Genomic DNA, 21,167 nt, shown 5'->3' with positions numbered 1-21,167 from the left:
CTGTGTACATGCCTTTACCCTTTCAACCAATACCCTCCCATATAATTTCCCAGGAGTTCTCAACAAACTTATTTCTTTTTAGTTTGAAAACTCACCTTTAACCCCTTTGTCTTTGTACAGTGGCACTCTGCATACATTCCACTAATCCTTAGGCACGTCAGTATGATCCATGCATGCATTGAATATCCTTACCAACCAATCAACAACACAGTCACCCTCTTTCTTAATGAATTCAACTGCACTGCCATCCAAACCTTCTGCCTTGCTGGATTTCATCTTCCGCAAACCTTTCATTACCTTTTCTCTCTTAACCAGACCATTCTCCTTGACCCTCTCACTTTGCACACCACCCTGAACAAAATGCCCAACATATGCCACTCTATCATCAAACACATTCAACAAACCTTTAAAATACTCTGTCCATTTCCTCATTTCATTGCTACCTGTTATCACATCCCCTCCTTACCCCCTTTACAGATGATCCCATTTGTTCTGATGTCTTATGCACGTTATTTACCTCCTTCCAAAACATCTTTTTATTCTCTGTAAAGTTTAATGATGCTGTCATACTCCATCTCTCATTTGCCCTCTTTTTCAGCCCTTGCACCATCCTCATGACCTCCTCCCTCTCTCTTTTATACGTCTAGTCATTTGCACTCCATCCTTTTAGGTATTGTACGAATGCCTCTTTTTTCTCTTTAACAATCTTACTTCTTCATCCCACCACTCACTACTCTTTCATATCTGCCTATCTCCCATCTTTCTGATGCCACAAGAATCTTTTGTGCAAGCCATCACTGCTTCCTTAAAGACATCCCATTCCTCACCCACTCCACTTACATCATTTGTTCTCACTTTTTGCCATTCTACACTCAGTCTCTCCTGGTACTTCCTCTTACAAGTCTCACTCACTTACTCTCACCACTCTCTTCTCCCAAACGTTATCTCTTCTTTTCTGAAAACCTCTACAAATCTTCACCTTTGCCTCCACAAGTTAGTAATGAGACGTCCCTCCAGTTAACCCACTCAGCACATTAACATCCAAAAGTCTCTCTTTTACTTCCCATGTATTCCCGGCCTGTCATAGAGGGTGACTAAAGGAGGTTGGGGGGTGGGTAGGAAGCCCTCCCCTTCTTGTATTTTGATTTCTAAATGGAGAAACAGAAGAAGGAGTCAAGCGGGGAGTGCTCATTCTCCTTGAAGGCTCAGAGTAGGATGTCTGAATGTGTGTGGATGGAACCAAGATGAGAAGAAAGAAATAGGCAGTTTGTTTGAGGAAAGAAACTTGGTTGTTCTTGCTGTGAGTGAAATGAAGCTCAAGGTTAAAGGGGAAAAGTGGTTTGGGAAAGTCTTGGGAGTAAAGTCAGGGGTTGGTGAGAGGACAAGAGCTAAGGAAGGAATAGCACTACTCCAGAAGCAGGAGTTGTGGGAGTGTGTATAGAGATAAGAAAGTAAATTCTATATTGATGTGAGTAAACTTTAGAAAGTAAACTCTAGATTGATGTGGGTAAACTGGAAGTGTGGAGAGAGATGGGTGATTATTGGTGAGAGGCAAGTGTTTTGGGAGCAGCTGAGTGAGTGTCAGTAGCTTTGATGCACAGAACTGGGTATTAGTGATGGGTGATTTAAATGCAAAGGTTGGGGTGTGGCAGATGAGGGTATAATTGGTGTACATGAGTACATGAGGTATTCAGTATTGTGAATGGAAATGATGAAGAGCTTGTGGGTTTGTGTACTGACTGAAAAAAAAAGACGTGATTGGGAATACATGGTTTAAAAAGGGAGATATACATAAGTATACGTATGTGAGTAGGAAAGATGGTCAAAGGGTATTATTGGATTACGTATTAATTGATAGGCGCGTTAAAGAGAGATGTTTGGATGTTAGTGTGCTGAGAGGGGCAGTTGGTGGGATGTCTGATCACTGTCTTGTGGAGGTGAAGGTGAAGAATTGTAGAGGTTCTCAAAAAAAGAAGAGAAAATAATAGGGAGAAGTGAGCTTGGAAAGGAGACTTGTGTGAGGCAGTACCAGGAGAGATTGAGAGTAGAATGGCAAAAGGTGAGAGCAAAAGACATGAGGGGAGTGGGGGAAGAATGGGATGTATTTAGGGAAGCAGTGTTTGCATGTGCAAAAGATGCATGTGGCATTAGAAAGGTAGGTGGTAGGTGGGCAGATTAGAAAGAGTAGTGTCCCTCAACCTTACTTAACCTAATAACCTTGCACTTGTTCACATTTACTCTCAACTTTTTCCTTTTGCACACTTTTCCAAACTTCACATTTTGTAAGCTTCCCAATTTAATAATCAGACAGTCCCAAAGCTAGGCATATGATATAACACTTTCTTATGCCTCGTCATCTACATATTTAATGATGTAGTTATACATGTTGGGGTGAAGAGGGTGGTGAGAGTAAGTGAGCTTGGGTAGGAGACTTTTGTGAGGAAGTACCAGGAGAGACTGAGTACAGAATGGAAAAAGGTGAGAACAATGGAAGCAAGGGGAGTGGGGAATCAGTGATGGATTGTGCAAAAGATGCTTGTGGCATGAGAAGAGTGGGAGGTGGGTTGATTAGAAAGGGTAGTGAGTGGTGGGATGAAGAAGTAAGATTATTAGTGAAAGAGAAGAGAGAGGCATTTGGACGATTTTTGCAGGGAAAAAATGCAATTGAGTGGGAGATGTATAAAAGAGAGAGACAGGAGGTCAAGAGAAAGGTGCAAGAGGTGAAAAAGAGGGCTAATGAGAGTTGGGGTGAGAGAGTATCATTGAATTTTAGGGAGGATAAAAAGATGTTCTGGAAGGAGGTAAATAAAGTGCGTAAGACAAGGGAGCAAATGGGAACTTCAGTGAAGGGGGCAAATGGGGAGGTGATAACAAGTAGTGGTGATGTGAGGAGATGGAGTATTTTGAAGGTTTGTTGAATGTGTTTGATGATAGAGTGGCAGATATAGGGTGTTTTGGTCGAGGTGGTGTGCAATCTGAGAGGGTTAGGGAAAATGATTTGGTAAACAGAGAAGAGGTAGTAAAAGCTTTGCGGAAGATGAAAGCCGGCAAGGCAGCAGGTTTGGATGGTATTGCAGTGGAATTTATTAAAAAAGGGGGTGACTGTATAATTGACTGGTTGGTAAGGTTATTTAATGTATGTATGACTCATGGTGAGGTGCCTGAGGATTGGCGGAATGCGTGCATAGTGCCATTGTACAAAGAGAAGGGGATAAGAGTGAGTGCTCAAATTACAGAGGTATAAGTTTGTTGAGTATTCCTGGTAAATTATATGGGAGGGTATTGATTGAGAGGGTGAAGGCATGTACAGAGCATCAGATTGGGGAAGAGCAGTGTGGTTTCAGAAGTGGTAGAGGATGTGTGGATCAGGTGTTTGCTTTGAAGAATGTATGTGAGAAATTCTTAGAAAAGCAAATGGATTTGTATGTAGCATTTATGGATCTGGAGAAGGCATATGATAGAGTTGATAGAGATGCTCTGTGGAAGGTATTAAGAATATATGGTGTGGGAGGCAAGTTGTTAGAAGCAGTGAAAAGTTTTTATCGAGGATGTAAGGCATGTGTACGTGTAGGAAGAGAGGAAAGTGATTGGTTCTCAGTGAATGTAGGTTTTCGGCAGGGGTGTGTGATGTCTCCATGGTTGTTTAATTTGTTTATGGATGGGGTTGTTAGAGAGGTGAATGCAAGAGTTTTGGAAAGAGGGGCAAGTATGAAGTCTGTTGTGGATGAGAGAGCTTGGGAAGTGAGTCAGTTGTTGTTCGCTGATGATACAGCGCTGGTGGCTGATTCATGTGAGAAACTGCAGAAGCTGGTGACTGAGTTGGTAAAGTGTGTGAAAGAAGAAAGTTAAGAGTAAATGTGAATAAGAGCAAGCTTATTAGGTACAGTAGGGTTGAGGGTCAAGTCACTTGGGAGGTAAGTTTGAATGGAGAAAAACTGGAGGAAGTAAAGTGTTTTAGATATCTGGGAGTGGATTTGGCAGCGATGGAACCATGGAAGTGGAAGTGAATCATAGGGTGGGGGAGGGGGCAAAAATTCTGGGAGCCTTGAAGAATGTGTGGAAGTCGAGAACATTATCTCGGAAAGCAAAAAATGGGTATGTTTGAAGGAATAGTGGTTCCAACAATGTTGTATGGTTGCGAGGCTGGGCTATGAGATAGAGTTGTGCGCAGGAGGATGGATGTGCTGGAAATGAGATGTTTGAGGACAATGTGTGGTGTAGGTGGTTTGATCGAGTAAGTAACGTAAGGGTAGAGAGAGATGTGTGGAAATAAAAGAGCGTGGTTGAGAGAGCAGAAGAGGGTGTTTTGAAATGGCTTGGCACATGGAGAGAATGAGTGAGGAAAGATTGACCAAGAGGATATATGTGCGGAGATGGAGGGAACGAGGAGAAGTGTGAGACCAAATTGGAGGTGGAGAGATGGAGTGAAAAAGATTTTTGAGTGATGAGAGGCATGCAAGGAATAGAATGAATTGGAATGATACAGTATACTTGATCGCCGTTTCTCGTATCTTTGAGGTTGCACCATTAAGCAGACGAAGAATTGGCCTATCCACTCATATGCACATATACATAGATGCCCATTATGTGCATATATACATACGAATATCAACATATACATACGAAATAACATATACACATGTACATATTCATCATATTCATACTTGCTTGCCTTCATCCATTCCCGGTGTCACCCTGCCCCCACAGGAAACAGCACCACTACCCTTTTTTCAGCAAGGTAGCACCAGAAAAACAACCAAAAAAGGCCACATTCATTTAAACTCAGTCTCTAGCTGTCATGTAAAGCACCAACACCACAGCTCCTATCTACATCCAAGCCCCACAGATCTTTCTATGGTTTACCCCAGATGTTTCACATGCTCTAGTTCAGTCCATTTACAGCACGTTGACCCCAGTGTACCTATTGTTCCAATTCACTATTCCTTGCTTGCCTCTTAACCTCCAGTAGCTTTAAGCCCCGATTGCTCAAAATCTTTTTCACTCCATCCCTCCACCTCAGTTTGGTCTCCCTCTTCTCCTTGTCCGCTCCACCTCTGTCACATGTATACTCTTTGTCAACCTTTCCTCACTCATTCCATCCGTATGTCTAAACCATTTTCACACACCCCATTCTCCTCTCTCTATCACACACTTTTTATTTCCATGCATCTCTCTTACCCTTTCATTACTTACTTGATCAAACCACCTCACACCACATATTGCCCAATCATTTAATTTCCAACACATCCTCCCTCCTCCGTAGAACTCTCTCTGTAGCTCATGCCTTGCAACCATATAGTATTGTTAGAACTACTGTTCCTTCAAACATACCCATTTTTGCTCTCTGAGATAACCTTCTTCTACACATTCTTCATTGCTCCCAGAACCTTCTCCCCCTCCACTCAACCTGAGACTCATTTGTGCTTTCATGGTTCCATTCACTGCTAAGTCCACTCCCAGATACCTAAAACACTTCACTTCTCCAGTTTTTCACCACTCCAAACTTACATCCCAGTTAAACTTGTCCTCAATCCTGCTGAACCTAATAACCATGCTCTTATTCACATTTACTCTCAACTTTCTCCTTTTACACACATTACGAAACTGAGTAACCAACTTCTGCAGTTTCCTCTCTCAAATCAGCCACCAGTGTTGTATCAAGGGCACATAACAACTGAGTCACTTCCTAGGCCCTGTTATCCCCAGCAGAATGCATACTTGCCCCTCTCTCCAAAACTCTTGTATTTGCCTCCCTAACCACTCCATCCTTAAACAAATTAAACAACCATGGGGACATCACCGCCCCAGCCACAGATCAACCTTCACTGGGAACCAGTCCACTCTCCTCTCTTCCTACTCATACACATCCCTTACATCCTTGGTAAAAACTTTCACTGCTTCTGGCAACTTACCTCCCACACCATATACTCTTAAGACCTTCCACAAAGCATCTCTATCAACCCTATCATATGCCTTCTCCAGGTCCATGAATGCTACATACAAAATCCATCTGTTTTAGATATTTCTACACAACCCATTCTTCAAAGCAAACACCTGATCCACACATCCTCTACCACTTCTAAAAACCACACTGCTCTTCCCAATCTGATGCTGTGTACATGCCTTTACCCTTTCAACCAATACCCTCCCATATAATTTCCCTGGAGTTCTCAACAAACTTATTTCTTTTTAGTTTGAAAACTCACCTTTAACCCCTTTGTCTTTGTACAGTGGCACTCTGCATACATTCCACTAATCCTTAGGCACGTCAGTATGATCCATGCATGCATTGAATATCCTTACCAACCAATCAACAACACAGTCACCCTCTTTCTTAATGAATTCAACTGCACTGCCATCCAAACCTTCTGCCTTGCTGGATTTCATCTTCCGCAAACCTTTCATTACCTTTTCTCTCTTAACCAGACCATTCTCCTTGACCCTCTCACTTTGCACACCACCCTGAACAAAATGCCCAACATATGCCACTCTATCATCAAACACATTCAACAAACCTTTAAAATACTCTGTCCATTTCCTCATTTCATTGCTACCTGTTATCACATCCCTCCTTACCCCCTTTACAGATGATCCCATTTGTTCGATGTCTTATGCACGTTATTTACCTCCTTCCAAAAACATCTTTTTATTCTCTGTAAAGTTTTAATGATGCTGTCATACTCCATCTCTCATTTGCCCTCTTTTTCAGCCCTTGCACCATCCTCATGACCTCCTCCCTCTTTCTTTTATACGTCTAGTCATTTGCACTCCATCCTTTAGGTATTGTACGAATGCCTCTTTTTTCTCTTTAACAATCTTACTTCTTCATCCCACCACTCACTACTCTTTCATATCTGCCTATCTCCCATCTTTCTGATGCCACAAGAATCTTTTGTGCAAGCCATCACTGCTTCCTTAAAGACATCCCATTTCCTCACCCACTCCACTTACATCATTTGTTCTCACTTTTTGCCATTCTACACTCAGTCTCTCCTGGTACTTCCTCTTACAAGTCTCACTCACTTACTCTCACCACTCTCTTCTCCCAAACGTTATCTCTTCTTTTCTGAAAACCTCTACAAATCTTCACCTTTGCCTCCACAAGTTAGTAATGAGACGTCCCTCCAGTTAACCCACTCAGCACATTAACATCCAAAAGTCTCTCTTTTACTTCCCATGTATTCCCGGCCTGTCATAGAGGGTGACTTAAAGGAGGTTGGGGGGTGGGTAGGAAGCCCTCCCCTTCTTGTATTTTTGATTTCTAAATGGAGAAACAGAAGAAGGAGTCAAGCGGGGAGTGCTCATTCTCCTTGAAGGCTCAGAGTAGGATGTCTGAATGTGTGTGGATGGAACCAAGATGAGAAGAAAGAAATAGGCAGTTTGTTTGAGGAAAGAAACTTGGTTGTTCTTGCTGTGAGTGAAATGAAGCTCAAGGTAAAGGGGAAAAGTGGTTTGGGAAAGTCTTGGGAGTAAAGTCAGGGGTTGGTGAGAGGACAAGAGCTAAGGAAGGAATAGCACTACTCCAGAAGCAGGAGTTGTGGGAGTGTGTATAGAGATAAGAAAGTAAATTCTATATTGATGTGAGTAAACTTTAGAAAGTAAAACTCTAGATTGATGTGGGTAAACTGGAAGTGTGGAGAGAGATGGGTGATTATTGGTGAGAGGCAAGTGTTTTGGGAGCAGCTGAGTGAGTGTCAGTAGCTTTGATGCACAGAACTGGGTATTAGTGATGGGTGATTTAAATGCAAAGGTTGGGGTGTGGCAGATGAGGGTATAATTGGTGTACATGAGTACATGAGGTATTCAGTATTGTGAATGGAAATGATGAAGAGCTTGTGGGTTTGTGTACTGACTGAAAAAAAAAGACGTGATTGGGAATACATGGTTTTAAAAAGGGAGATATACATAAGTATACGTATGTGAGTAGGAAAGATGGTCAAAGGGTATTATTGGATTACGTATTAATTGATAGGCGCGTTAAAGAGAGATGTTTGGATGTTAGTGTGCTGAGAGGGGCAGTTGGTGGGATGTCTGATCACTGTCTTGTGGAGGTGAAGGTGAAGAATTGTAGAGGTTCTCAAAAAAAGAAGAGAAAATAATAGGGAGAAGTGAGCTTGGAAAGGAGACTTGTGTGAGGCAGTACCAGGAGAGATTGAGAGTAGAATGGCAAAAGGTGAGAGCAAAAGACATGAGGGGAGTGGGGGAAGAATGGGATGTATTTAGGGAAGCAGTGTTTGCATGTGCAAAAGATGCATGTGGCATTAGAAAGGTAGGTGGAGGTGGGCAGATTAGAAAGAGTAGTGTCCCTCAACCTTACTTAACCTAATTTAACCTTGCACTTGTTCACATTTACTCTCAACCCTTTTTCCTTTTGCACACTTTTCCAAACTTCACATTTTGTAAGCTTTCCCAATTTAAAAAATCAGACAGTCCCAAAGCTAGGCATATGATATAACACTTTCTTATGCCTCGTCATCTACATATTTAATGATGTAGTTATACATGTTGGGGTGAAGAGGGTGGTAGAGTAAGTGAGCTTGGGTAGGAGACTTTTGTGAGGAAGTACCAGGAGAGACTGAGTACAGAATGGAAAAAGGTGAGAACAATGGAAGCAAGGGGAGTGGGGAATCAGTGATGGATTGTGCAAAAGATGCTTGTGGCATGAGAAGAGTGGGAGGTGGGTTGATTAGAAAGGGTAGTGAGTGGTGGGATGAAGAAGTAAGATTATTAGTGAAAGAGAAGAGAGAGGCATTTGGACGATTTTTGCAGGGAAAAAAATGCAATTGAGTGGGAGATGTATAAAAGAGAGAGACAGGAGGTCAAGAGAAAGGTGCAAGAGGTGAAAAAGAGGGCTAATGAGAGTTGGGGTGAGAGAGTATCATTGAATTTTAGGGAGGATAAAAAGTTGTTCTGGAAGGAGGTAAATAAAGTGCGTAAGGGCAAGGGAGCAAATGGGAACTTCAGTGAAGGGGGCAAATGGGGAGGTGATAACAAGTAGTGGTGATGTGAGGAGATGGAGTATTTTGAAGGTTTGTTGAATGTGTTTGATGATAGAGTGGCAGATATAGGGTGTTTTGGTCGAGGTGGTGTGCAATCTGAGAGGGTTAGGGAAAATGATTTGGTAAACAGAGAAGAGGTAGTAAAAGCTTTGCGGAAAATGAAAGCCGGCAAGGCAGCAGGTTTGGATGGTATTGCAGTGGAATTTATTAAAAAAGGGGGTGACTGTATAATTGACTGGTTGGTAAGGTTATTTAATGTATGTATGACTCATGGTGAGGTGCCTTGAGGATTGGCGGAATGCGTGCATAGTGCCATTGTACAAAGGCAAAGGGGATAAGAGTGAGTGCTCAAATTACAGAGGTATAAGTTTGTTGAGTATTCCTGGTAAATTATATGGGAGGGTATTGATTGAGAGGGTGAAGGCATGTTACAGAGCATCAGATTGGGGAAGAGCAGTGTGGTTTCAGAAGTGGTAGAGGATGTGTGGATCAGGTGTTTGCTTTGAAGAATGTATGTGAGAAATTCTTAGAAAAGCAAATGGATTTGTATGTAGCATTTATGGATCTGGAGAAGGCATATGATAGAGTTGATAGAGATGCTCTGTGGAAGGTATTAAGAATATATTTGGGGTGGGAGGCAAGTTGTTAGAAGCAGTGAAAAGTTTTTATCGAGGATGTAAGGCATGTGTACGTGTAGGAAGAGAGGAAAGTGATTGGTTCTCAGTGAATGTAGGTTTTCGGCAGGGGTGTGTGATGTCTCCATGGTTGTTTAATTTGTTTATGGATGGGGTTGTTAGAGAGGTGAATGCAAGAGTTTTGGAAAGAGGGGCAAAGTATGAAGTCTGTTGTGGATGAGAGAGCTTGGGAAGTGAGTCAGTTGTTGTTCGCTGATGATACAGCGCTGGTGGCTGATTCATGTGAGAAACTGCAGAAGCTGGTGACTGAGTTTGGTAAAGTGTGTGAAAGAAGAAAGTTAAGAGTAAATGTGAATAAGAGCAAGCTTATTAGGTACAGTAGGGTTGAGGGTCAAGTCACTTGGGAGGTTAAGTTTGAATGGGAGAAAAACTGGAGGAAGTAAAGTGTTTTAGATATCTGGGAGTGGATTTGGCAGCAGATGGAACCATGGAAGTGGAAGTGAATCATAGGGTGGGGGAGGGGGCAAAAATTCTGGGAGCCTTGAAGAATGGTGTGGAAGTCGAGAACATTATCTCGGAAAGCAAAAATGGGTATGTTTGAAGGAATAGTGGTTCCAACAATGTTGTATGGTTGCGAGGCATGGGCTATGGATAGAGTTGTGCGCAGGAGGATGGATGGGGCTGGAAATGAGATGTTTGAGGACAATGTGTGGTGTGAGGTGGTTTGATCGAGTAAGTAACGTAAGGGTAAGAGAGATGTGTGGAAATAAAAGAGCGTGGTTGAGAGAGCAGAAGAGGGTGTTTTGAAATGGCTTGGGCACATGGAGAGAATGAGTGAGGAAAGATTGACCAAGAGGATATATGTGCCGGAGATGGAGGGAACGAGGAGAAGTGTGAGACCAAATTGGAGGTGGAAAGATGGAGTGAAAAAGATTTTGTGTGATCGGGGCCTGAAACAGCAGGAGGGTGAAAGGAGGGCAAGGAATAGAGTGAATTGGATCGATGTGGTATACCGGGGTTGACGTGCTGTCAGTGGATTGAATCAGGGCATGTGAAGCGGTTGGGGTACACCATGGAAAGCTGTGTAGGTATGTATATTTGCGTGTGTGGACGTGTATGTATATACATGTGTATGGGGGTGGGTTGGGCCATTTCTTTCGTCTGTTTCCTTGCGCTACCTCACAAACGCGGGAGACAGCGGCAGAAAAAAAAAAAAAAGTTATACTTTCCATTTTGTTGTATAGGTTCTACTGTTTATATATATGAATATGTATTAACATATCTCTGTACCACATTATTAAAAGTTCCTTTTTCTAGTTTCCCGTAGGGAGGAGTTTTACACTTAATGGGGCCTTGTCGTTTTTATCATTCTTTATCGTATTGCTCTTTTAATTTTTGTATTTTCTTTGCATTAAGTGTGTCTTTTGTTATTTTACTTCATTTATACACCATTCTCATGATAGAATTACATCCTAATACGTTTTTTTATTTTTTGTGTTGTGTTTCTTGATAATCTTTCTGCTTATTCTATACATCTCTTAAGACCTGTTCACGGCTTGCATGTCTGTTAAAAAGATTAAAGGTTGTAATCGGGTCACCTGTCACTTTCTTCCAGGATGGGCAAATTCAAACATCAGCCTTTCTGTGCAACTCAGCCCCTTTAATTTTGTTATCATCTCAGTCACACTCTTCTAAATCTTTTATGTTAGTTCTGTGTGTTTCTGTAGATGCTTTGACCAAATTTAGAAGCATATTCTAGTTTTAGGCTTATGGTGATCTGAACGGCTTCCTGAATCCATGAATTTGACTTCTGTTTTAGTATTTGATAGCAGACAGTTGGCCTCATTAATTACTCAGCTAAGGTGGAACTCTGGTCACGGGTTTTAGGGACAGTGCCCGACTCCCAAGTCATCCTCACAGAGATTCTCACTACGTTTTTTTGCTAAATGATAATTATATCAAGACTTTTTTTCGCTGCTGTGGCCCACCCTAATTATCTTGCATCTATTTGAATTGAACATCATCAACCATGTATCAAGATCAACAAAAATGTTTGTTTAGGTTCCTTTTTAAGGGAATGCAATCCTCCACACTTTTCTGTTCCCTCATTACTTTTGTGTCATCTGCAAACATATTCAGTTACGAATCCATTTACATAGATGAAGGGGAGTATTGGTCCCATAACAGAACCCTGCAACACTCCACTGGTGACTTTGACCATAATTATTTTGTTCCCTTTCACTTAAATGATAACCTGTCCAGAAAAGGAGTTTCCACTTTATTCTGTAGATAATTTTCTGTCCATTAAAGGAGTTTCCACTTTATTTGTTCGTGGTGATCCTCCTCCATAATCGGTTTCTCATGTGGTACATTGTCTAGTGTATTCTGGCACTCCAAATACAAACAGTCCATGCAGTCTTCCCTTTTGTCTAAGATAGATCTCTCTGTCACAGAGATCTAATAGATATGGTACACCCAGAAAAGTCATGTATGCAGAAAGTAATATAACTGTTTAGATGCATGTAGTTCATGATTTTTCTTACACATTTGTCTTTGCAATTATGTCTTGTTTTGTCTTGCAATTTCTACTTGAAATATTTTGATAGGTATAAAGGCACAACAGATAGTATTGTGCCATGAGATTATTGTCAATCAGTGTGAAATTATGAGTGAAAATAGAATAAAGTAATTGAGGTGATGTGCAACAGGCTGTCTCATGTTTCTCTCCATCATCCTGGACGGAGTTTGGCAACTAATACTATTCCATTGATGAACTAGATTTGTGATGTGATTGACATTTACAAAAATTTCTGTTATATCCCACACTTAATCTAATGGGTCTGAAGGGTCCCTTAAAAGCCATATTTTGATACATTGAATTCTGTTAGAACAGGTTTTTATTGTTTCAAATATTATTCTTGTGAAAATTGAGTTCCAGGATACTTTAAAGTAGATTTTTACTTATTTCGCATGTTTTAATGATGCCAGGGCAAGATAATGTTTTATTTGTATCCCACTAACAGCCCCATTATTCGCATGCTGTTTCAGTACTTCATGTATGAAATGAACATTTTGAGCATGAGGTAAAGGTGAAGATTCGTGGTATAATGTTTGTGGTAGACAGCACATTATGTAGGACTGTGATAAATAAAGATAATGGATATGCCTTCTGCCTTTAGACCGTACACATATTAGAAACTTTTTGGTACGATACTCAGATTACACTTTATAGATCTCACAAATTTAGCATAAGTTTGTTGAGTACTCCTGGGGAATTATATGGGAGGTAGTGATTGAGAGGGTGAAGGTATGTACAGAACATCAGATGGGGAAGAGCATTGTGGTTCCAGAAGTGGTAGAGGTATGTGGATCAGGTGTTTCCTTTGAAGAATGTATGTGAAAAATACTTAGATGGATTTATATGTAGCATTCATGGATTGGAGAAGGCATATGATAGGTTGATAGAGATGCTTGTGGAATGGTTAAGAGTATAGGTGTGAGGAATGGTGTGATATTTATTAGAAGTAGTTAAAAGTTTTTACTAAGGCTGTATAGCATGTGTACGAGTAGGAAGAGAGGAGAGTGACTGGTTCCCAGTGAATGTCGTTTTGCAGCAGGGGTGTGTGATGTCCCATGGTTGTTTATGGATGGAGTGGTTAGGGAGGTATAATTGGGAAAGAGGTTGGTATGCAGTCTGTTGGGGATGAGAGGGCCTGGAAGTGAGGCAGTTGTTCTTCGCTGATGATGCAGCTCTAGTGGCTGATTCGTGTGAGAATGCAGAAGTTGGTGAACGAGTTTGGTAAAGTGTGTGAAAGAAGAAAGCTGAGAGTGAATGTGAATAAGAGCAAGGTTGTTAGGTTCAGTAGGGTTGAGGACAAGTAAATTGGGAGGTAAGTTTGAACGGAGAAAAAACTGGAGGAAGTGAAATGTTTTAGTTATTTGTGAAAGGATATGGGAGCGGATGGAAGTGGAAGTGAGTAACAGGGTGAGGAAGGGGGCGAAGGTTCTGGAGCGTTGAAGAATGTGTGGAAGGCGATAACATTATCTTGGAGAGCAAAAATGGGTATGTTTGAAGGAATAGTGGTTCCAACAATGTTATATGGCTGTGAGGAATGGGCTATAGATAGGGTTGTGTGGAGGAGGGTGGATGTGTTGGAAATGAGATGTTTGAGGACAGTATGTGGTGTGAGGTGGTTTGATTAAGTAATGGAAGGGTAAGAGAGATGTATGGTAATAAAAGGTGTGTGGTTGAGAGAGTAGAAGAGGGTGTATTGAAATGGTTTGGTCACATGGAGAGAATGAGTGAGGAAAGATTGACAAGAGGATATATGTGTCAGAGGTGGAGGGAACGAGGAGACGTGGGAGACCAAATTGGATGTGGAAAGATGGAGTGAAAAAGATTTTGAGTGATCAGGGGCTTGAACATACAGGAGGGTGAAAGGTGTGCAAGGAGTAGAGTGGATTGGAATGATGTGGTATACCGGGGTGGACATGCTTTCAGTGGATTGAATCAGGGCATGTGAAGTGTCTGGGGTAAGCCATGGAAAGTTTTATGGGGTATGGAAGTAGAAAGGGAGCTGTTGTTTCGGTGCATTTACACATGACAACTAGAAACTGAGTGTGAATGAATGTGGCCTTTGTTGTCTTTTCCTAGTACTACCTCACGCGTGCCACAGGGTGTGGGGGTTTTCATTTCATATGTGGCTGGGTGGTGGCGGGAATGGCTACAGGCAGCATGTATGAATATGTACATGGTTATATATGTATGTGTCTGTGTATGTATATGTTGAAATGTATAGGTATGTATATGTGCGTGAGTGGGTATTTATGATTATACATGTTTCTGTTTCATGTGAGAAACTGCAGAAGCTGGTGACTGAGTTTGGTAAAGTGTGTGAAAGAAGAAAGTTAAGAGTAAATGTGAATAAGAGCAAGGTTATAGGTACAGTAGGGTTGAGGGTCAAGTCAATTGGGAGGTAAGTTTGAATGGAGGAAGTAAAGTGTTTTAGATATCTGGGAGTGGATCTGGCAGCGGATGGAACCATGGAAGCGGAAGTGGATCATAGGGTGGGGAAGGGGGCGAAAATTCTGGGAGCCTTGAAGAATGTGTGGAAGTCGAGAACATTATCTCGGAAAGCAAAAATGGGTATGTTTGAAGGAATAGTGGTTCCAACAATGTTGTATGGTTGCAAGGCATGGGCTATGGATAGAGTTGTGCGCAGGAGGATGGATGTGCTGGAAATGAGATGTTTGAGGACAATGTGTGGTGTGAGGTGGTTTGATCGAGTAAGTAACGTAAGGGTAAGAGAGATGTGTGGAAATAAAAAGAGCGTGGTTGAGAGAGCAGAAGAGGGTGTTTTGAAATGGTTTGGGCACATGGAGAGAATGAGTGAGGAAAGATTGACCAAGAGGATATATGTGTCGGAGGTGGAGGGAACGAGAAGTGGGAGACCAACTTGGAGGTGGAAAGATGGAGTGAAAAAGATTTTGTGTGATCGGGGCCTGAACATGCAGGAGGGTGAAAGGAGGGCAAGGAATAGAGTGAATTGGATCGATGTGGTATACCGGGGTTGACGTGCTGTCAGTGGATTGAATCAAGGCATGTGAAGCGTCTGGGGTAAACCATGGAAAGCTGTGTAGGTATGTATATTTGTGTGTGTAGACGTATGTATATACATGTGTATGGGGGTGGGTTGGGCCATTTCTTTCGTCTGTTTCCTTGCACTACCTCGCAAACGCGGGAGACAGCGACAAAGCAGAAAAAAAAAATATGTTTCTGTGGATGGGTTAGGCCATTCTTTCGTCTGTTTCCTCGCGCTACCTCGCTAACACGGGAGACAGTGACAAAGTATATTATGATAATATAAATAAATAAGATTTTTGAGTGATCGGGGCCTGAACATGAAGGAGTGAAAGGCGTGGAAGGAATAGAGTGAATTGGAATAATGTGGTATACCGGGGTCGACGTGCTGTCAATAGATTAAACCAGGGCATGTGAAGCATCAGGGGTAAACTATGGAAAGTTTTGTGAGGTCTGGATGTGGAAAGGGAGCTGTGGTTTTGGTGCATTAGACATGACAGCTAGAGACTGAGTGTGAACGAATGTGGCCTTTGGTGTCTTTTCCTAGTGCTACCTTGTGCTCATGCAGGGGTGGGGTTTTCATTTCATTTCATTTCAATTTCAAAATACTCACTCCATCTCCTCACATCACCACTACTTGCTATCACCTCCCCATTAGTCCCCTTCACTGAGGTTCCCACTTGTTCCCTAGTCTTACGCACTTTATTTACCTCCTTCCAAAACATCTTTTAATTCTCCTACAATTTGATGATACTCTCTCACCCCCAACTCTCATTTGCCCTCTTTTTCGCCTCTTGCACCTTTCTCTTGACCTCCTACCCTCTTTCTTTTATACATCTCCCAGTCATTTTGCATTATTTCCCTGCAAAGATTGTCGAAATGCCTCTCTCTTTTTCTTTCACTAATAATCTTACTTCTTCATCCCATCACTCACTACCCTTTCTAATCTGCCCACCTCCCATGCTTCTCATGCCACAAGCATCTTTTGCACAAGCCATCAACTGCTTCCCTAAATACATCCCATTCCTCCCCCACTCCCTTTTACGTACTTTGTTCTCACCTTTTCCATTCTGTACATGTGTATATAGTATATGTTTGTGTGTGTGTATATATATATGTATACGTTGAGATGTATAGATATGTATATTTGCTGTGTGTGGACGTTTATGTATATACATGTGTATGTGGGTGGGTTGGGGCCATTCTTTCGTCTGTTTCCTTGTGCTACCTCGCTAACGCGGGAGACAGCAACAAAGTATAATAGAAAAGAATATATTTTGTTTTGTTCTTCCTTTCATGCTCTTTCTTTACTAATGGAAATTTATACAGGTTTGTACATCTTTAATGTGGCAGCCTTGGACCCAGGTCATTGCCAGGCCATAGAAACTGCCAGAAAACAGAAATTGTCCCCTAAGTCATACACAGTTGACGATTCGATCTCTTGGCACTCGCACAAAAGTCTTTACAGAAGTTCCACTATCAAATTTTTTTCAGTAACTTCACCTTTTTAAGTGTAGATAATGAATTATGCTTATTAGAACTAGCACCATCTTCTGCACCTGACATCCTGAAGGGCTAAAATACAGTTTGATATAAGAAATTAACAGGACAGTTGATTAGCTTAGCTGCAGTGTAAACAGAGTTTGGTGCCTTAGTGCTGCAAACAGCACCACCTTAGTGGCAGATGTACAAAACTAATAACTAATGGCAGCAGATTCAAAATGTTTTCAGACCACAGAGCTCTGGATTAGAGAGGTACAACCTGTATCTGGTTTTCAACAGTCCTCCAAAATACTATATCCACTTCACATTGTTTTTGTGTTTTACCACTTCCCATCCACCTTTCACTGATGCTCACATTTTTTCTCATGTTCTCACACTGTTAACCTTATTAACCTCCTTCAAAACACTTTTGATCCCACGGAAGTTTGTTGATGCTCACCCCAACTCTCATATGCCATTTTCAGTCCCTGCACCATCTTCACCTCCTGCCGTTTTCTCTTGTACATCTCCCAATAATTTGCACTCCTTCCTTGTTTATAACACTTGTACACCTCTCTTCTTTCTCTTACTAGCAACTTGACTTCCATATCTCACCACTCACTCCTATTTCTCACATGTTTTACCCAAATATTTGAGTAAAATCAAAGCAGCAGGAATAGACGGTTCACCTTTACAAGATCCAAGATGGTGGCTGCCCTCTGCTTTTTGGAGCCAATTAATGTTGGATAGATATCAAGTCTGCATGTGGAAGATATTGCCAACTTGGTAATCTTGGAATAATGCCTGGTTTGATACTTTTCAAATTTGTGTACGTATATGTACTTTAGTTAACTGCTGTTACTCCATTGTGTTAACTAGTTTACTGCTTCATGTTACATTGTCTTTTTTTGCAGTTGTGTTAAGTTTAGGAAAAAAGTATCTTGGTAAGACTTTTTTTTTATCTTTGACGTGGACTAAGTTCAAACACAATTGCCATCTTGCTCCTCCCTTGTGTGACTTTTGTTGTTTTATTAGGACACATTGATTGTGGAGTTGACTGGGGCTGCATTAATTTGTGGAAGCCTATGCTATTTAAAGGTGGCTGATTTTTTGCAGCATACTCAATTTTTGATTAGTTGCTTTGTCTATGTTATTTTGTCATTACTTGACTGAGGCTAAGACTGTAACTGATTTTATTCAGCAGGCAATAGGTTGTATCAGCAGTCACCCAAGGGCAGTACTACCATTCTGACTGGATTGTTAGAAATGCCCAGAACTATCACACACTTCCAAGTTAGGGTTGCTGGTTTTTCATAGTCACACTAGAACTAAGGTAATGGACTAGACTTAATATCTTTTTCTCACACATACACAGTATACCTTTTTTCCATTCAACTTTTTTGCACTTTCTCAACCTCTATCACATTTTCAGAACTTTTTTCTCTTGCCTTTTCTACATTCAGATGCATGGTCTCTTTGGCTTTTGCATCAGATGAACATTTTTCATGAGAAAAGTCAGTCCCATGGGAAAAACCTTTAAATCATAGTATTTGATCAGAGTTGGAATTGGGCTAATTTAGTCTTTATCTTTGTATCTAGTCTGTCAGAGTACAGTATGAAACCCTTCTGCTCCTCTTCTTTAATGAAATAATTACTTTTGAAGTAGTGCAGAGTATATCTCCCCATAAATCCATCTGTATTTGAGTTATATCTCAAAGTTTAAAGATGGAAGAGGTGCATATAAATAACAAAGCAATACTATATTGTGCTGTACCCTGAAGGATAGAAATGAAAAATATAGTTTTCTGATCCAGGTGTGTCTGTATATACATGTACACTGTTTTTTTGCAATAAATAGACCAAATTTTAAGTAAGGGAATCAACATGATCTGCATGCATATTTTCTTGTTTCTGTTTGAAATAGCATAAAAGTCTTCATATAAAGAACCAGAACTTTATGTGAAATATAAATGAACAGGTTTCCATATGTGTTGGATATATCACTAAAGCCCTTTCAGATTTTAGACTTAGTTCTTCAAGTGGATTTTTTTTTCCTTTTTACAGCGCCAATAACAATCGCAATAATAACTTCACAGACAGAAACCACTCGAGGTGAGTTGCCAAGTAGCGTATACTGGTAGACTAACCTGAGGGAGAAGGGTTGTGTGTCTTGGCAGTTTCTTTAACCCTTTTAGTGTTTTCTGTTTTGATTAGGCCACCATGAATTTGTAGAAGTTCAAAGGCAGCTGTGATCGTTAATGGAAACTAATGAACTTGCACTCTGTGTGGCATATTGTATACCAGATGCTGTGGGTTATGGTACTGAAAGTGTTAAAGGCTGTCAGTAGGCATGAACCTTTCATCTTGTCTTACCACTGTAAAGTTGATTTTTTTTTTTTTATGGTACTATATAGGGTCTCTCCTTCCTCTTCACCTCACAAATGATCAAGTTGCAAGTATAGTCGGGTACAGTCCACCAGTAACATTGGTCACCTGCTACTTTTATTTTTTTCATCTGTTGGTCACACAGAATGGTAATCATTATGCTTTAGCTTAACACATAGATGTGTTTGAGAAATCTAATGGAAATAGCTAAACAGAAACGAGTAATACTGGCATGTGTCTAGTGTTTGTTAAATTTTGATTTTTATTATCCTTCTTTTACTTTACAGAGAAGACATGATGGACAACTTAGGAGGACTTGGTCTACAGGTGAGGGAATTGAAGTTCGTCTCCCAGAGGCTTTGAAACCCATGCTACTGCACATATATTTGCCACAGCTGAAGTGTCACATGGATTAAAAAAAAAATTGAAAAATAGTAGTATCCTTCCCTTGAAAATGTTAAATGGTTGTGCAGTATCAAGGATATAGGTCACTTTGTTGTACAGTATCAAGGATATGGGTCATTTTTTTGTATAGTATCAACAGTATAGGTCATTTTGTTGTACAGTATCAAGGATATATGGCACTTGTTTTGCAGTGTCAAGGATATAGATCATGTTGTGCAGTGTCAGGGATTTAGGTTACTCTTGTTTAGTATCAAGGATATAGGTCATTTTGTTGTACAGTATCAGGGATATAGGTAATTTTTTTGTTCAGTATCAAGGATATATGTCACTTTATTTTAGAGTTTCAAGGAAATCGGTCATTTTGTAGTTGTAGTATCATGAATAGGGTTTGCTCTCCTTTTTTCTCTAGAAGCAGTGCATTATCAAGGATAAACTGTAGGTCACATTGTATGAAGCAATCAGAACTACAGAATTGGTCCATTAAGGGAGAAGAAGTAAAGGACAAAAGTGTAAGATCAGGTAACGATGAATGAAAAATAGTTAAATGAAAATCAAAAAGCTGAAGGGGATTTTAAAATGGAAAGGACGGGAATTTGAAATGGAGATTTTTTCAAACTTAATCGCTGTTTCCTGCATTAGTGATATAGCGACAGGAACAGATGAAGAAAGGCTACATCTGATTACATCCAGTCTCTAGCTGTCATTTGTAATGTACAGAAATCACAACCAGACCTCAGACGTTTCCATGGTTTATGCCAGATGCTTCACATGTTCTGGTTCAGTCCATTTATAGCTTGTCTATTCAAGTATACCACATCGTTCCAATTCGCTCTGTCCCTTGCATGCCTTCCAATCTCCTGCATATTCAGGCACTAATTACTCAAAATCATTAACACTCCATCCTTCAGTCTCCAGTTTGGTCTCTCAGATCTTGTTCCCTCCATTTCTGATACATATATCCTCTTTCTCAACCTTTCCTCACTCATTGTCCCCATATGTCCAAACCATTTTAGCACACCCTCTTCACTTAGGTCAACCACACTCTTTTACCCTTTCATTATTTGCTCAATCAAATCACCTCATACCACACATTATCCTATAACATTTCATTTCCATTTCCAACATTTCAACCCTCCTGAGCACAACCTTATCCTATAGCCCATGCCTTACATCCATATGATATTACTTGGACTACTTTACCTTCATATATACCTATTTAGGCTCCACACATAGTATGTTCTCTCTTTCCACACATTCATCAGTGCTCCTAGAAGCATTTACCCCCTTACCCACCCTATGACTCACTTTTGCTTCCATGGTTCCATTTGCTTCCATGTCCACTCCTAGGTATCTGAAACACTCCATTTCCTCCATTTTTTTCTCTTTTCAAACTCGCATCCCAACTAAACTGTCCCCCAACTCTGCTAAACCTAATAACCTTGCTTTTTCTCTCTTTCATACTATTCGCCATTTCCCACATTAGCGAGGTAGCATTAAGAACAGAGGACTGGGCCTTTGAGGGAATATCCTCACCTGGTCCCCTTCTCTGTTCCCTCTTTTAGGAAAGAAAAGAAAAGAAAAAAAACCCTCTAAGACTCAATCTCCAGCTTCTACAGTTTCTTACTTGAATCTACCGCATGTGCTGTATCATCAGTAAACAACAACTGACTGAGTCACTTC

At 40.8% G+C, this 21,167-nt stretch overlaps 1 protein-coding gene across 7 annotated transcripts in view; it reads left to right on the top strand.

Moving 5' to 3' along the window:
• Window positions 1–21,167, top strand: part of LOC139747138 (nuclear transcription factor Y subunit alpha-like) — a 211,476-nt gene that overhangs the window by 128,081 nt on the left and 62,228 nt on the right. For 6 of the 7 annotated variants that reach the window (XM_071659059.1, XM_071659061.1, XM_071659056.1 and 3 more), the window contains exons 8-9: window positions 18,762–18,809; window positions 19,370–19,409. In XM_071659059.1, coding sequence (XP_071515160.1) covers window positions 18,762–18,809; window positions 19,370–19,409 — 88 coding nt within the window. The remainder of the gene's footprint in view (window positions 1–18,761; window positions 18,810–19,369; window positions 19,410–21,167) is intronic. The other variant, XM_071659062.1, reaches the window with a different exon arrangement.

This window comes from Panulirus ornatus, chromosome 67 (assembly GCF_036320965.1).
Source record: "Panulirus ornatus isolate Po-2019 chromosome 67, ASM3632096v1, whole genome shotgun sequence".
Classification (NCBI taxonomy): domain Eukaryota; kingdom Metazoa; phylum Arthropoda; class Malacostraca; order Decapoda; family Palinuridae; genus Panulirus; species Panulirus ornatus.
The sequence above is the reverse complement of the archived record's forward strand: the minus strand, read 5'-3'. Positions and strand labels throughout refer to the sequence as shown.